The 13,322-nt window shown below is 30.5% G+C and overlaps 1 protein-coding gene across 1 annotated transcript; it reads right to left on the bottom strand.

The window, feature by feature from the left end:
• Window positions 1-3,571: 3,571 nt before the first annotated feature.
• LOC11435865 (cytochrome P450 76T24) lies at window positions 3,572-7,368 on the bottom strand. The gene is made up of 2 exons (XM_003623733.4): window positions 6,371-7,368; window positions 3,572-4,405 (listed from the first exon to the last, which is right to left on the bottom strand). The coding sequence occupies exons 1-2, from the start codon at window positions 7,274-7,276 to the stop codon at window positions 3,797-3,799; spliced, it is 1,515 nt and encodes a 504-aa protein (XP_003623781.1). The 5' UTR covers window positions 7,277-7,368; the 3' UTR covers window positions 3,572-3,796.
• Between the last annotated feature and the right edge of the window lie 5,954 nt (window positions 7,369-13,322).

Genomic DNA, 13,322 nt, shown 5'->3' on the forward strand with positions numbered 1-13,322 from the left:
AAGGACACATGTTAAACAATCCAAAAACAGCAATTTTGCATTGGAAAACATAATATATTAAGTTTTAATAAGTTGAATGGACGATTTTTCTCATGTTTTTATATACAAATGTAATTGGTACTCCCTCCGTTTCTAAATATAAGCAAAATTGAATTTTTATGTTCATTCATTTAATGATGTATGTGGTTCATATTATGGATCACATATATCATTAAATGAATGAACATAAAAATTCAATTTTGCTTATATTTAGAAACGGATGGAGTACCAATTACATTTGTATATAAAAACATGAGAAAATACTAACTTGTGTCTAAGAGTACAAGTTAAGAAATCAAAAGTAGAAATAAAATCTTTAAAATTGTGTATTTTTAATTTTGAAAACATTAAATTTTATTTTTTTAACTTGTACGTTTGTTGATTAATTTCTTTTTTAACATTTTAACCTTCATCCTTAAGACACAAGTTAAGGCTTAATACATCATTTGGTCCTTAACTTATTTTTGGTTTTAATTTTGGTCCCCTAACTTTAAAGTATCTCAATTTGGTCCCATAAGTATTCATTTGTTTATTAATGTGGTCCTTTTTGTTAGTTTTTAATCTTAAATGTCTAAGGTGGACCAACTTTGTAGGTGGTCTACCATAGACTTTATTAAAATTTTAAATTTAAACCGTTTGATCTTTTTTATTTAAAGGAGGATCATTGGATTGCGCAAGTCTATTTTATCTTACAGTGAGTCAACAACGGCTAACTTTATATCCCATTCTTCATCTTCTTTCGTCCTCTTATTGATCACTTTCATCAAGCTTCATAAAAAAATCCAGAAAAAATCAAGAGATTCATCAATAGTATCATCATCTCATCACTACACCTCCACCACCATCAACAATAGCAACTAAACTAATGACCATAGATTCATCAACCCATGAACAACATAAACTTTAATTCGTCAAAGACACCCAGATCAGTAACACGCCCAAACCGACAATTCCCATTTTAATAATCTCAAATGTTTTTTTTTTTTTTTAATAAGCAAATAAAAAGTGAATCATGAAATCAAGAGGGAGAGAAAGAATTACAATGGAATCAAATTATCAACCAAATTAATAAAAAAAAATCATTAAACAAGGAGAAAAAATTGAAATCAATAAGGAGAGAAAGTGTGTAACGGCCGCATCTTGAAACATATATACAAGATCTCAAGTATAGATGATGGATTCAGAGATGATTGAGTTGGAAATATCTAGATTTGGAAATCTAGATTTGGGTACAAATCCAAAACATTGAGCAACTCTCATGCGATCCTCTTTAGATTTTGTATCACTCAGCTTCTCCAATGCAAAATGTGATTGTGAAAACTGGTTTTATGGGAAAATTGGTTCAGAGTATAAAAATTGGTATTGAACCGGTTTTGAACCAAACCGAACCAGAATTCCAGAAGAAAAAAAAAACAGCTTTTTGCAGTATGAGGTTATATAAACAGAACCGAACTAAAAATTTGATTTCAATTTGGTTTAGTTCTTAAACTTGCACATCGTAGAGATAATGATGATAGTTTTGTTATTGATTGTTGTTGACGATTTATGGAATTTTCTGGGTTTTGTATAAAGATTGATGAAGTTGATGTTGAAGATAATGAAAAAGAGGAATGAAGAAGATGAAGATATGAGGAAGGAGAAGAGAGAAGATGAAAAATGAAAAAAATTAGGTGCCGACGGTTCACTATTAAATATAATGGACATGCAATCAAATGGTTAAAATCATATTAAAAAATTTAGACATTAAAAAACTAACGGAGAGGACCACAATAGTAAACGGAGGAAGACTTATAGAACCAAATTGAGACACTTTATAGTCAGGAGACCAAAATAAAACCAAAAATAAATTAAGGGATCAAATAATGTATTAAGCCCACAAATTAACATGACCCAAGAAGATGTTCCTATTTGTAGCCACTTACCGATTCTTATCATAAGAATCCCCAAAGACATTAATTTCTGATGTAAATGAATAAAAATTTGTACGAATAAAATTAGTTTTTGATATTGTCCTTGGTGCATATAAGAACCACTATTATTTATAGGTAAATTCTATCGTACATCCAATAATTTGAGTGTATTGGTACACCAAATCCTTAAATTAATAGTTAAATGAGTTATTTTTTGTAGGAAAAAAATATTTTCCATCACCTATAATTATAATAACTAAATCTTTTTTTTGAACAAGCCAAAATGGAATTATATACGAATAGGGTAGTTCCCAACGCACAAGGTGTGCCTTAGAGACTACCACAGAAACCAAGAGTTACAACGGTTACAAACAAAAAACAACAGAAAAACATTAGCCAATACCCAAACAAACAAGAGGGTTTGACCGCCACTGCTGAGTCCCAAAAACAAATATAGCTTTTTTAGCTTTCAACCAACCTAGAGACAGCAGCTTAATCTTATCTAGTAAACAAGGGATGGGGGTAACAACATGATTAAACATTCGGTTATTACGTTCATTCCAAACAACCCAAGCACAAAGAAGCCAAATAAGTTGCATAAAAGAACGTCTAGCAGCACCACCACCTATCAAATGAGTGAACTAAATCTTATTTACAAAAAACGTCAACACAATAAAATTCGATTTTTCTGAATTCATATTACTCATAATAGAGAATTTTGATTATTTTTTACAATAAAATATAGAAAAATTTAGTATGATTTTTCTAAAAAATGAAATGATGTTCTTTTTCATAAAATGATATTTTCTAAAATATATATGTCAACAAACACCAATTTTCTTTCATAAAAAATGATAGTTAATTTATAAAAATTGTAAGCGAGAGGACCGGTACAGCTTAATTTGCGGGTGTACCGTAGAAGTTCCCTTAATTATAACCAATATAAAATGAGATAATTGTTTATATAATAATATTCTCTTCGAGTTTCTCTTTGAACTTATCAATGTCCTTTATATATAGAAGATCAAACTTTTTTTTTTCTCTTTCAACTTATCAATGTCCTTTTTATATATAGAAGATCAAACTTTTTTTTTTGGACAAAATATAGAAGATCAAACTTTATTTTCCCACACAACAAAGAATAAAGCATTGTAATTTCAAATAAAAGAATAAAAAATAATAAAAATGTCAGTTGAACAATCAAATATATTTGGGTCCATTAAAATCAACTCTATACAAAAAGGTAGCTTTTTATTTTGTAAATCTTTTTTTAAGCCAAATTAATCAACCAAAATTAATACAAAATAACTGAATCTGAAACATCAAGAGTGGCACACTCCAAAGTCTCAGATAAACTTATTTTTAAAAATCTTTAACAACTTACAATGCACAACCCTTACACATTCATTAAAATTGAGTTGAGTTGTAAAAGAACTAATTCTAGAATCAAAAGCTATAAATAGTAGTATATTAAAGTATAATTAATTGCTTTTAGTCTTTATAATTGATATCTCAAAAAAATGGTAAACATGATTTTATAGAGTTAGAATTGCTTCTCACACTTGAAAAACAATTCTAAAACATTCAAACATGAAACCAATAGATAGAGACTTAGAAGAGAATTGAGGAGGAAAAAAAAAATGAGACGATCAAATTTCTTAACATTTTTAGAGGTTTTGGAAACGACACTACGGCAACCATAGTCGCAATTGCATCGACAATAATTGTCTACACATTATTACAACATAGACGTTTTCACCATAACTGCAACCTCAACCACATTTTAAACCATGGTGGTGACAAACAAATATTAATTACACTCAAAATTATTCTTAAAACATATCCACCTATGTTGAAGAAGTAGCTTGAACTCGAAGAGTTTGAATCCTCCTTAAGGTTAGCCCAAATTGTTCGTCCATATTCATGTCTTCTGGCTTTAGCCCATCAGCAAGTTTCCAATCAAAGTTGCATAGAAGGGATGCCACAATTAAGTGCACATTCCTATGAGCTAATGGCAATCCCGGACAAATTCTTTTACCTGCCCCAAAAGGTATGAGCTCAAAATTATTACCCTTATAATTAATGTCACATTCCAAAAATCTTTCAGGCTTGAACATATTTGAATTTTCCCATATGGTTGGATCTCTTCCCATGGCCCATAAATTGACTAGTATTTGTGCATTTTTTGGCACATTGAAGCCTGATATGTTCACATTTTCATCACATTTGCGGGGTATCGATAATGGAGCTGGTGGGTGCAATCGAAGGGTTTCCTTCACAACTGCTTGTAAGTAAGGTAACTTGGAAATATTTGATTCTTCTATTGCTTCATCTTTTCCCATTACTTGACATAATTCTTTTCTTGCTTTATCTAGTTTGCCAGGGTTACGTAATAGCTCTGCCATAGTCCATTCAATCGTGTTTGATGTTGTGTCAATCCCAGCAAAAAATAAATCCTGCCAAAATATAATTTCCAAATTAATTTAAAATTTAACCTATATATCGGTAAAAAGTGTGGAATATTAAATACTAAACCATATCTCAAAAAAAAAATATAATTACTAAATCATGCAGTGAAAATACGGAGGTGGAAAAATGGAATAGAGTTTATTTACTGATTTAAATGCATATTAATATTAAATATTTTTTAAGGAAATATTAAATTTATTTTAAGCCCCTGTAAAATTTTAAAATTTCATTGTTTTTCCCATATAACTTTTTTTACTTTTAATCCCATAAATTTTTTCAATAAGCCATTTTTGTTCCTGTTATTAAGTCGATCAACTTCCCTCAAAAATAATTAAGTCGATCAACTTGTGTGTATTGTTCAAATTTTTTACACACATGTTTATTTGTTTAATTTTTTGAGAGGTACACACATGTTTATAACATCATAAACATCCCTCTCACAAAAATTTAAACATTTTTTTACTATAGATGAATTAAATATAAATTTTTGAGGTCAAAATAACAAAAGTACCGATATAAAATTCAAATTTTAAACGAGAACGTTTGGTAAGACTTCTATTGTAACACATGCAGTTATCTACAATGCTTGGTAGCATTCCGATAAGTTCTCAATTCATTTTGATTTTATTGGCAGTGGGAAGCCATAATAGGGCTTGGATGGGCCACGACCTTCTCCATCAAAGAGCAAAATACACACCGAGAGACTAATCTCAGATCATGGGGACTTTAAGGACAGTTAATTATAAAAATGAAATATTCTAATGTTTTGTGACTGAAATGTCAACGCATTTGTAAAAATTTGACGATGTAATCTTAAAGAGATAAAGTTAAAACCTCATCTGCTAAAAAAAAATAAAAAAATCTCAAGATCATGAATGATTGATAGCAAAGAATATATAATTAATATTTTTGTCTTAGAGTAACTGCCGTATTTAAAAAAACAATTGTTAGATTCATTTTTCAATGTAGTTTGTGTTTTTTTATTAGTATGGATCCTGCCACAGTGCCACCGTCGTCGTTATTTTGTTAATTAAGTTGTTATTCTTAACAGTTGGGTTTGTTTATGAGATTCAACGGAAGTTTGTAGTTTTCTTTTTTTTTTTCTTCACAAATTCGTGTTTACGGTCACTCTTCGTTCCCTGGTCTTCAAGGATGTGAGTTTTTGGGTTATGTTGTGTGATGTTTGTGCTCGATCTGGTGTTTTAAACGCCGTGACAGTTTTGGTGGTCGTGATGCTGCCGGCGATTTGGGTAATAGACTAGATATGATTGTGGCTAAAAATGGTCGTGAGATTTCTGTTGTTTAGTATTGTTTGATAATATTCCTAAAATAAAATAAAAAAAGTATTGTTTGGTAGTAGATCGCATGTGTTTTGAATTTGTTACAATATTGACGCTCGAATCCACTCCTCATAATGAAGATCTGGATCTGATGCACAGGTCACCCACCTTTTTTTTTTTTTTTTGCAATTTGATTTCACATTTATGTGCGCATATATGGTGGGATTTGTGGCTTATATATATCCTCTTGGTTATTTTGTTTTATGCTTTTGGTTGTTTTTCTTTTATTTTATATTAGGTCAGATTTTTCGTCCCCCAGTTTTTTTTACTTTGTTTAATTTTAATTTAAATGTTATAGACTCATCTACACTCTATTGGCGTAAAAAAAATAATATGTATGTTATTTTCAAAGTAATTTTCACTTTTCATTTGTGATAATAAAAATACATCAATAGTCAATAAGGATAATTTAATAAATAAAAAATCTTTTATTTATCATTTTTTTTCTTAAGTTGTGTGAAATAGTTAAATGCGATTATTATTATTGTGAGAGATGAAGTATTTCAAAAATTATTGTAATTCGTTGACTCTACATTTTTTTTAAACTGAAAATGTATAAAAATGAATTTCTTATAGTTTATGAAATTTAATTATTTGAAAAGCAAAACTAACCAGAAACAGATGCACCATCTCATTGCGGGTCAATTCCAAAGTGGTTTCTCCAACATGGTTGTTGTTAAGAAGTGAATCTAACACATCATTGCACACCACATAATCAACTTTGGAAGATCTTGAACTAATTCTTTTTTCAATAATTCCATCAAAAATATCACATAACTTCTTCATGTAACTGGTCATCTTTGCATGCACACCTTGTGGATCAAAGGGACGAAGAATTGGAAAGAAATCTGAAACATTAGGCTTACCAGCTTCTTCCATGAAACTCCCAATAATTTTCTTAAACTCTTGAGACTTTTCATCGGGTGTGGAATGAGCCAAATCAATAGAGAACAAAGTATTTGAAATTGAATTAAGAACAGTGTTAAAAACAGCCTCACCAATATCAAAAACCTCTCCTTTGTTGCTTTTTTCATTCACATAATCTAATAATTCTTGCAACTTTTGTTGACGAAGGATTTTTGTTGAGTCAAGCATTTTTGTAGAAAATACTTGTGTAGCACAAATTTTCCTTAGTTTCTTCCACAAAGCTAATGTTGGAAGTGTTCCTATTGAGAATTTGTGATGATCAAGTGCACAAATTGCATCCGAGACTACTCTATTAGAGAATATTTGGGAATTTTCTTGTAACACTTGTTTGGCTAGTTGTGGTGATGAGATTACTATGGTTGTTAATGTTCCTAGTTTTAATGTCATGATTGGTCCATAGGTTTTTGAGAGTTTTGTGAGTGCCTTGTGTGGGTTTTTGCCAAGTTCTAAGATGTTTCCAATTATGGGAAATGGGTTTGGCCCTGGTGGAAGCTTGGTGGAATTTTGGGTTTGTTTAACTTTTCTAATAATAAAGATGAGAATGCTTGCACTTGCAAAGGTAACCACTAGTAGAAGTGTTTGGTGGTTCATGGCTATTTTGTTTTTGAGGGAGGTAGTTTATATCTTATCGCTTTTGCCCTTTCCATTGGTTATATATATTGTTGGGATCAAGGTGTAAGTCGTAGTCTCACATCATTATGAATTGAAAAAATGTTCAATATATAAAAGAGGCTCATGTATATCTATTAACAACTCCTATATTTAAACATTTATAAATTTCATATATCTATTAACCCATTATTTTCTTTTTATCTTTATCTTCTTTCGCATCAACAATATATATCTTCTATATTTTTTAAGGTGTAGATGAATTTTAGGTATTAACCGAACTATTTCCTTTCTTGAAAAACAACATAATCGTTCATATGCTTGTTTAGAAATGTTGTGAATGGGTTATATGGATTATGGAGTGAAAGAAATAATAGAATTTTCAAGAATAAGAAAAGCACCGTTGTTAAGTTACATTCTTCGTAATGGATGAAGACAACTAATATTAATGTTTGTTTAAATTCTCATTTGTGGTTGTCGAGCATGTTTGTTTGTTTGGGCATTGACTAATTTGTTTTGTTGTTGCTTCCTGATTACTTGTTCGGTTGTAGATTTGTAAACTTTTGAGGCCCTTACCGGCACACCTTGTGCTTCTAAGAAGTCTATTTTCATCGTAATATATTACATTTTTTATTGTTAAAAAAAAAACAAAATCGTTCATACTTGTTATAATAATAATAATAAATAAATAAATTCATGGTGGACCATATAACAAGTGGTTTAACAAGATATGCTCTTTAAATATCCCAGTTCAAGTTTTTTTTTTTTTTAAAGGAAGGAATCCCATCCCAGTTCAATATTAACGAAAAATATATGGTCATAGAAAGTTTAAAGATAAAATATTTGAAAATTTTAAAGATAAAATATTGAATATCCCAATCCGAATTGACTTTTTGAAAATTTTCTATTCAATATTTTATCTTTAAAGAAAGAGAATTGCTATATCCCACTAATATTCAATACACAAATTTTATCTTTACCAACCAACGAAAACAACAGGAGAATTGCTTGCTATATTCCACGAATATTGTAACATCTCAAAAATTATATTCAAAGTTGCAAGCACAACTCCATGTTCCAATTTTCCATAATAGTTTATAAAATAATTGCTAGCTTCATGATGCAATCCTACAATCATACACAGGTGATTATTTGTTAATTCAAAATAACACATACTCCCTCTGTTCCGTAATAACTGCCTCATTTGTCAAAAAATATTGTCCTCAAAAAAATTGATTCATTTCACTTTTCAATACAACAATAATTACTTTTTTCCAAATATAACTCTAATTAATATTACTTTCATCACTCCCAATTCAATATATTCTACTTTACATTTATGATAAGAAATAATGCATCAATACTTAACAAGTCACTCAAAACTATTTTTCTCTCTCTTTCATTTATGTGAAAATAAAAAAAGGTTCAGATAAAATTGGATGGGACGGGGAGTATAAGACAAAACATACATCACTTGGAAATCATACAAACAAAAAGTAATGGACGAGTTTTATACCATGCAATACCAATTAAAACAAAACAATGTCAGGTTACAAGATCATAGATGCTAAACTGTTTTAATATACCCCCTTGGGTCCTATTTTTTTATTTTTTTTTTAAAAAAAAAATTCTTGTGTAATTTGGTCTTATTATAAGTAAAGGATACTTATTTTAATACATTTATATAAATTGTTTGAAATAATCTAATTTTGATTTTTGAATGAAATAAATTTTGATAAGATTTTACTAATTTTTTATGGAACTTGTTGATTTAACACACACTAAATTATATTTATTGTTATAGTTCTTTTAATACTCTATTTAATGTGAGATATATGTTTGGGTTTTGCTAGAAGCCACTCATGAAGGTGTCTTTTAGCAACCAACACGTCAAGGTGTGATTTTCACTTTTTAGTTATAACTTTGCTAAAAGACACCTTCATACAAGGTGTCTTCTAGCAAAATCCTATATGTTTCTGAGATACTCGCATATAGACATGGCAATGGGTCGGGTTGAGGCGGGTTTTAGCATACCCGTCCCCGCTTCATTGTACCTGTCCTTGCCCCCGTCTCTAAATTCGTCGGGATAGAAAATTCACACCCAAACCTGCCCCCAGCGAGGACGGGTTTCCCAACCCCCCACTCGCGAAGCTGTAGCAAAAAAACATGTTTTTTTTCTTTCACATATTTAAAAAAAAAAATTATTTAGATATGTACTTGCTATGTTAAGAAGAGTATAGAAGTAATATGATTATCAAATATAAGGGTAAAAAATAATTTAAAATAAACGGGGCGGATGCGGGGATGGGTGCAGGGCGGGTTTGACTATCCCTCGACCCCGGCCCCGCCCCCGTACTAAAGAAACGGATTTTTCCTGCACCTGCATCCACACCCAATTAAATCGACTTTTCTCTGTTAAATACGGGGCGGGGGCGACCGGATCTAGACGGGGGTTCAAATGTCATGCCTACTCGCATAGTGGATATACTACAATTATGCTTGGAGTAGTTTAATTTTGAACATTAAATAAGTTTCTTGGTCTTGTGTTTTTTGATAAATTTTACTATTTTCTTATATTAAGAATAGAGAGAGCAAAATACATACTCAGTCTCAATTCATTAACAACGTTTGTTGCCGTTGACGTGTTTATTATGGACAAGTAAGTAGTAGTAGTAAACTTGTTCTTGTTCATCATACAAAAGTTGACTTTTAACTTCGTATAACGTATTAGGCTAATTATAGGGTGGAGAAGTAGCATACGGTAGATAGTAGTGACCAAAATATTTCCACCATAATCGTGGGATTTCTGAAGCAGCTGCTTGCAACCATACTAGTTACTTCAGGATCCCAAGTAATTTAAGAGCTATAACACTTTTCATATCAAGGGTCAAAGTAGCAAATAAGATAAAAAAAAAAAAATTACTATATACATAAAAGAAAAAAGTCAAATTACCTGTAACCTATCTAAAATATGGGAAGCATTCCTAAACTGTGAAATTGTCATTAAAAAAATATTCCTAAACTTTGAAGCTCATCCCACCAGAGCATTTGTTCAGGGCAAGGGCACAGTTGGACTCAAGAATGTCGGAGACACTAGTCAAAGGGCTATGAATGTCGTATTACATACCTCATTGACAAGAGCATGTCGAACTTGAAAGTTAGTAGGAGAATAAGTAAATAGTACTCAATTGTGATATCTTTTACACTTGAAATGATTGCACGTAGAAAGGGCTTTGCAGTTTGCCCTTCGGTTGTGATTTCCTTAACTCTTCTAAAGAATGTTATGTACGATGTTGAGTTTTTTGTGTGCTAAAATACTAACAATTGCATAAGTAAAGATAAAACAAAAAGATAAATATTAAATCTACGAAGATAGATTAATATGATTGATTGTTTGTGTCGTAAATGAAATGTACAAAGAGGTATTTATAGAGTTAATTTTACGGTCAAAACGTCATGGCCTACAAAATCTCGCCATGACTTCACCTCATTTGGATATTTTTGTGGGTTGTGTGTGTTTCTTCTTGTTGATGGGTGTATGCAGTGCCCCACTTTGGCTTGTTTTCCCCCATCATGCGGCATTTTTCGTTTTCCTTATCCATGTGTGCAATACAGCTCCAGATTATATCTCCATGAAAATAGTTTTTCCAATTATTAACACTTTAAACACAGAATAAAAGTAAAATGTTGAACTGTAAAGTTCATTGTGTCTTTGATTGATTCTGACACTCTCACGACCTTTGTGAACTTTAGTGGATTAAGAAAGATCTTCCTTTTTTGTAATCGACTGGTTTCAGTTCTACTATCATTTGTTCGGCTACCAGTTATTCTGTTAAACCTAAATTAACTATTTTTCGTGTTTGGCTATCAACTTAAATATTTTTAGATGTTGTTTATGGAAGTGTGAAATTAGCCTAGGTTCAGTTAAGTTTCCTCAATTGTGATTCTCTTTGATTCAAGTGTTTGACGTTGAGAGAGGAACTTTGTCTCACATATGTGGGTTTGCTAACTTCCACACTAGAGTGTTAGATACGGTTGTTTGAGTTTTTTAGCTACATGATAAAAGGATAAAAATGCAAAAATAGCTCGTTTGATTGATCGAGTGTGTCTATTATAGTGTATGAACCGAGTATTTTATAGCAAAAATTATGCAAATTAGCCGAACATTGTGGCCTAAAGTGACGAGCCCTCTCTCGACTAATTTTACATTGTACATGATAACTCCCTTGCTCAGAAGATCCTACACATTCAACTTCACCCTCCTCCTGCTCATAGTGGTCTGTTGATATGATCCTTAGTGCGCAGTTTAGTGGATATTGTGCCTTTTTTCTCGTTCCCCAAAATGGTTTGTGGTGCTATAAACAAAGAATTTGACTTTATGGTGCTGATTATGATATGCACTTGTGACATTTTTGTTGGCGCTATAAACAACCTCGCCAATATCTAAAACATCACCTTTGTAAAATTTTCCATTCACGTAATCCAATAATTCTTGCAACTTGTTTGGTTAGTTGTGGGGATGAGATTACTATGGATGTTATGTTGCCAAGTTTTAGTGTCATGATTGGTCCGTAGATTTTAGAGAGTTTTTTTGTGAGTGACTTGTGTGGGTTTTTCAAAGTTCTGAGATGTGTGTGGTCCTGGTGGAAATGGAAGCTTGCTAGAATTTTGGAGTTGGTTTAATTTTCTATGAATGAAAGTATTCTTGTACGGTTTGTTCTTCTTTTTATTGGCCTACACGATTTTTGAGTATTCATGAAAAGTCAGATTCTATTTATATAATTTTAGTTATAGTGATGTCACATGCATGAAAAGTGTGTTTTGATTTTAATTTATGGACACCTTTGTTATAGTTTTTTTTAAAATAGATTTTGGTAGTGTAATGTGATTTTGTTATAATTTTTTAACAAAAAAAAATTTAAAAAAACTTTAAATGAAAAATTTGTTTGAATAGTTTATCTTATCTTAAAATGTCATTCTAAGTATATCATCGTTTGGTTATAAAATTTTTTGATATTGAAATTTTGAAAGAATCTCTAAAAAAAAACTATTTCAAATAGCTTTTCATAAAAATTATTTTTCAAAGATGTCATTGTGAAAAAATATGTGATTTTTACTATGTAAAATCTTGAACAATGAATATTTAAGTTAGTGAATGTCAAAATCTCTTTTTTAACCTATATCAAATGAGTTTGAAATAACTTTTACTATTTTTGAGTAAATTTAAAAAAAAAATCATTTTTAAAAATACAAAGGAAAATCCAGTTTTTTAGAATATAAAACAAACGGGCCCTCAATCATTTTATTAAGGCACAAGTTATTATGCCCTCAAGGGCACATGTTAAGAAACTCATTATAGAAATATATGTATAAAAAATCGTGCAATCAACTTCTTAAAAGTTAAAATACTATATTTTTCAATGCAAAGTTGCTCTTTTTAGATTCCTTAACATGTACCTTTAGGGCATAATTTAACATGACCCTGTTAAATAACAACAAAAACCTTTCATATGATGAGATGAGGCTTATGTTACCCCCTCATGATTAGGGATAATTTACCGTTCATGATATCAACCAATCAAATTATGGTATATGTGTATAAGTATGCAACATTAAATGTCAAATATATCATTTCAAAAAAAAAAATGTTAATAAATTTTAGTACTTTTAATTTTTAATTAATTATATTTAGGTATTCAATCTTAATAAATTTACATTATAGGACTTATATCAAATTTCTTTCATCTAAATCAGTTACATTCATAGAACTTTTTTTTTCTAGAACATGAGTCTAAACACGGCCCCTTCATTCGAAAGTCATCTCCTTCAATTTATGATTCAATCCCGATTTGTTACCATTATTATATTGGAAAGATCAACCGATTCTGATTCCGTCACATCTCCATTATCAAAACAAAATATTAATAAAAAGTCTTTGGATGAAGAAAAGAATTTTTTTGCAGTAGTGATATTGGACAGGCCGTATACAATCTATTTCTTTATTTCATCAAATTGTTTGATAAAGTAC

The sequence above is a fragment of the Medicago truncatula genome, chromosome 7, assembly GCF_003473485.1.
Source record: "Medicago truncatula cultivar Jemalong A17 chromosome 7, MtrunA17r5.0-ANR, whole genome shotgun sequence".
Lineage (NCBI taxonomy): Eukaryota > Viridiplantae > Streptophyta > Magnoliopsida > Fabales > Fabaceae > Medicago > Medicago truncatula.

Coding starts and splice junctions, on each gene's coding strand:
- LOC11435865 (XM_003623733.4), bottom strand. CDS start 7,276: ATGAACCACCAAACACTTCTACTAGTGGTTACCTTTGCAAGTGCAAGC. Junction 4,406..6,370: donor AGATGGTGCATCTGTTTCTG/GTTAGTTTTGCT, acceptor ATATTTTGGCAG/GATTTATTTTTTGCTGGGAT.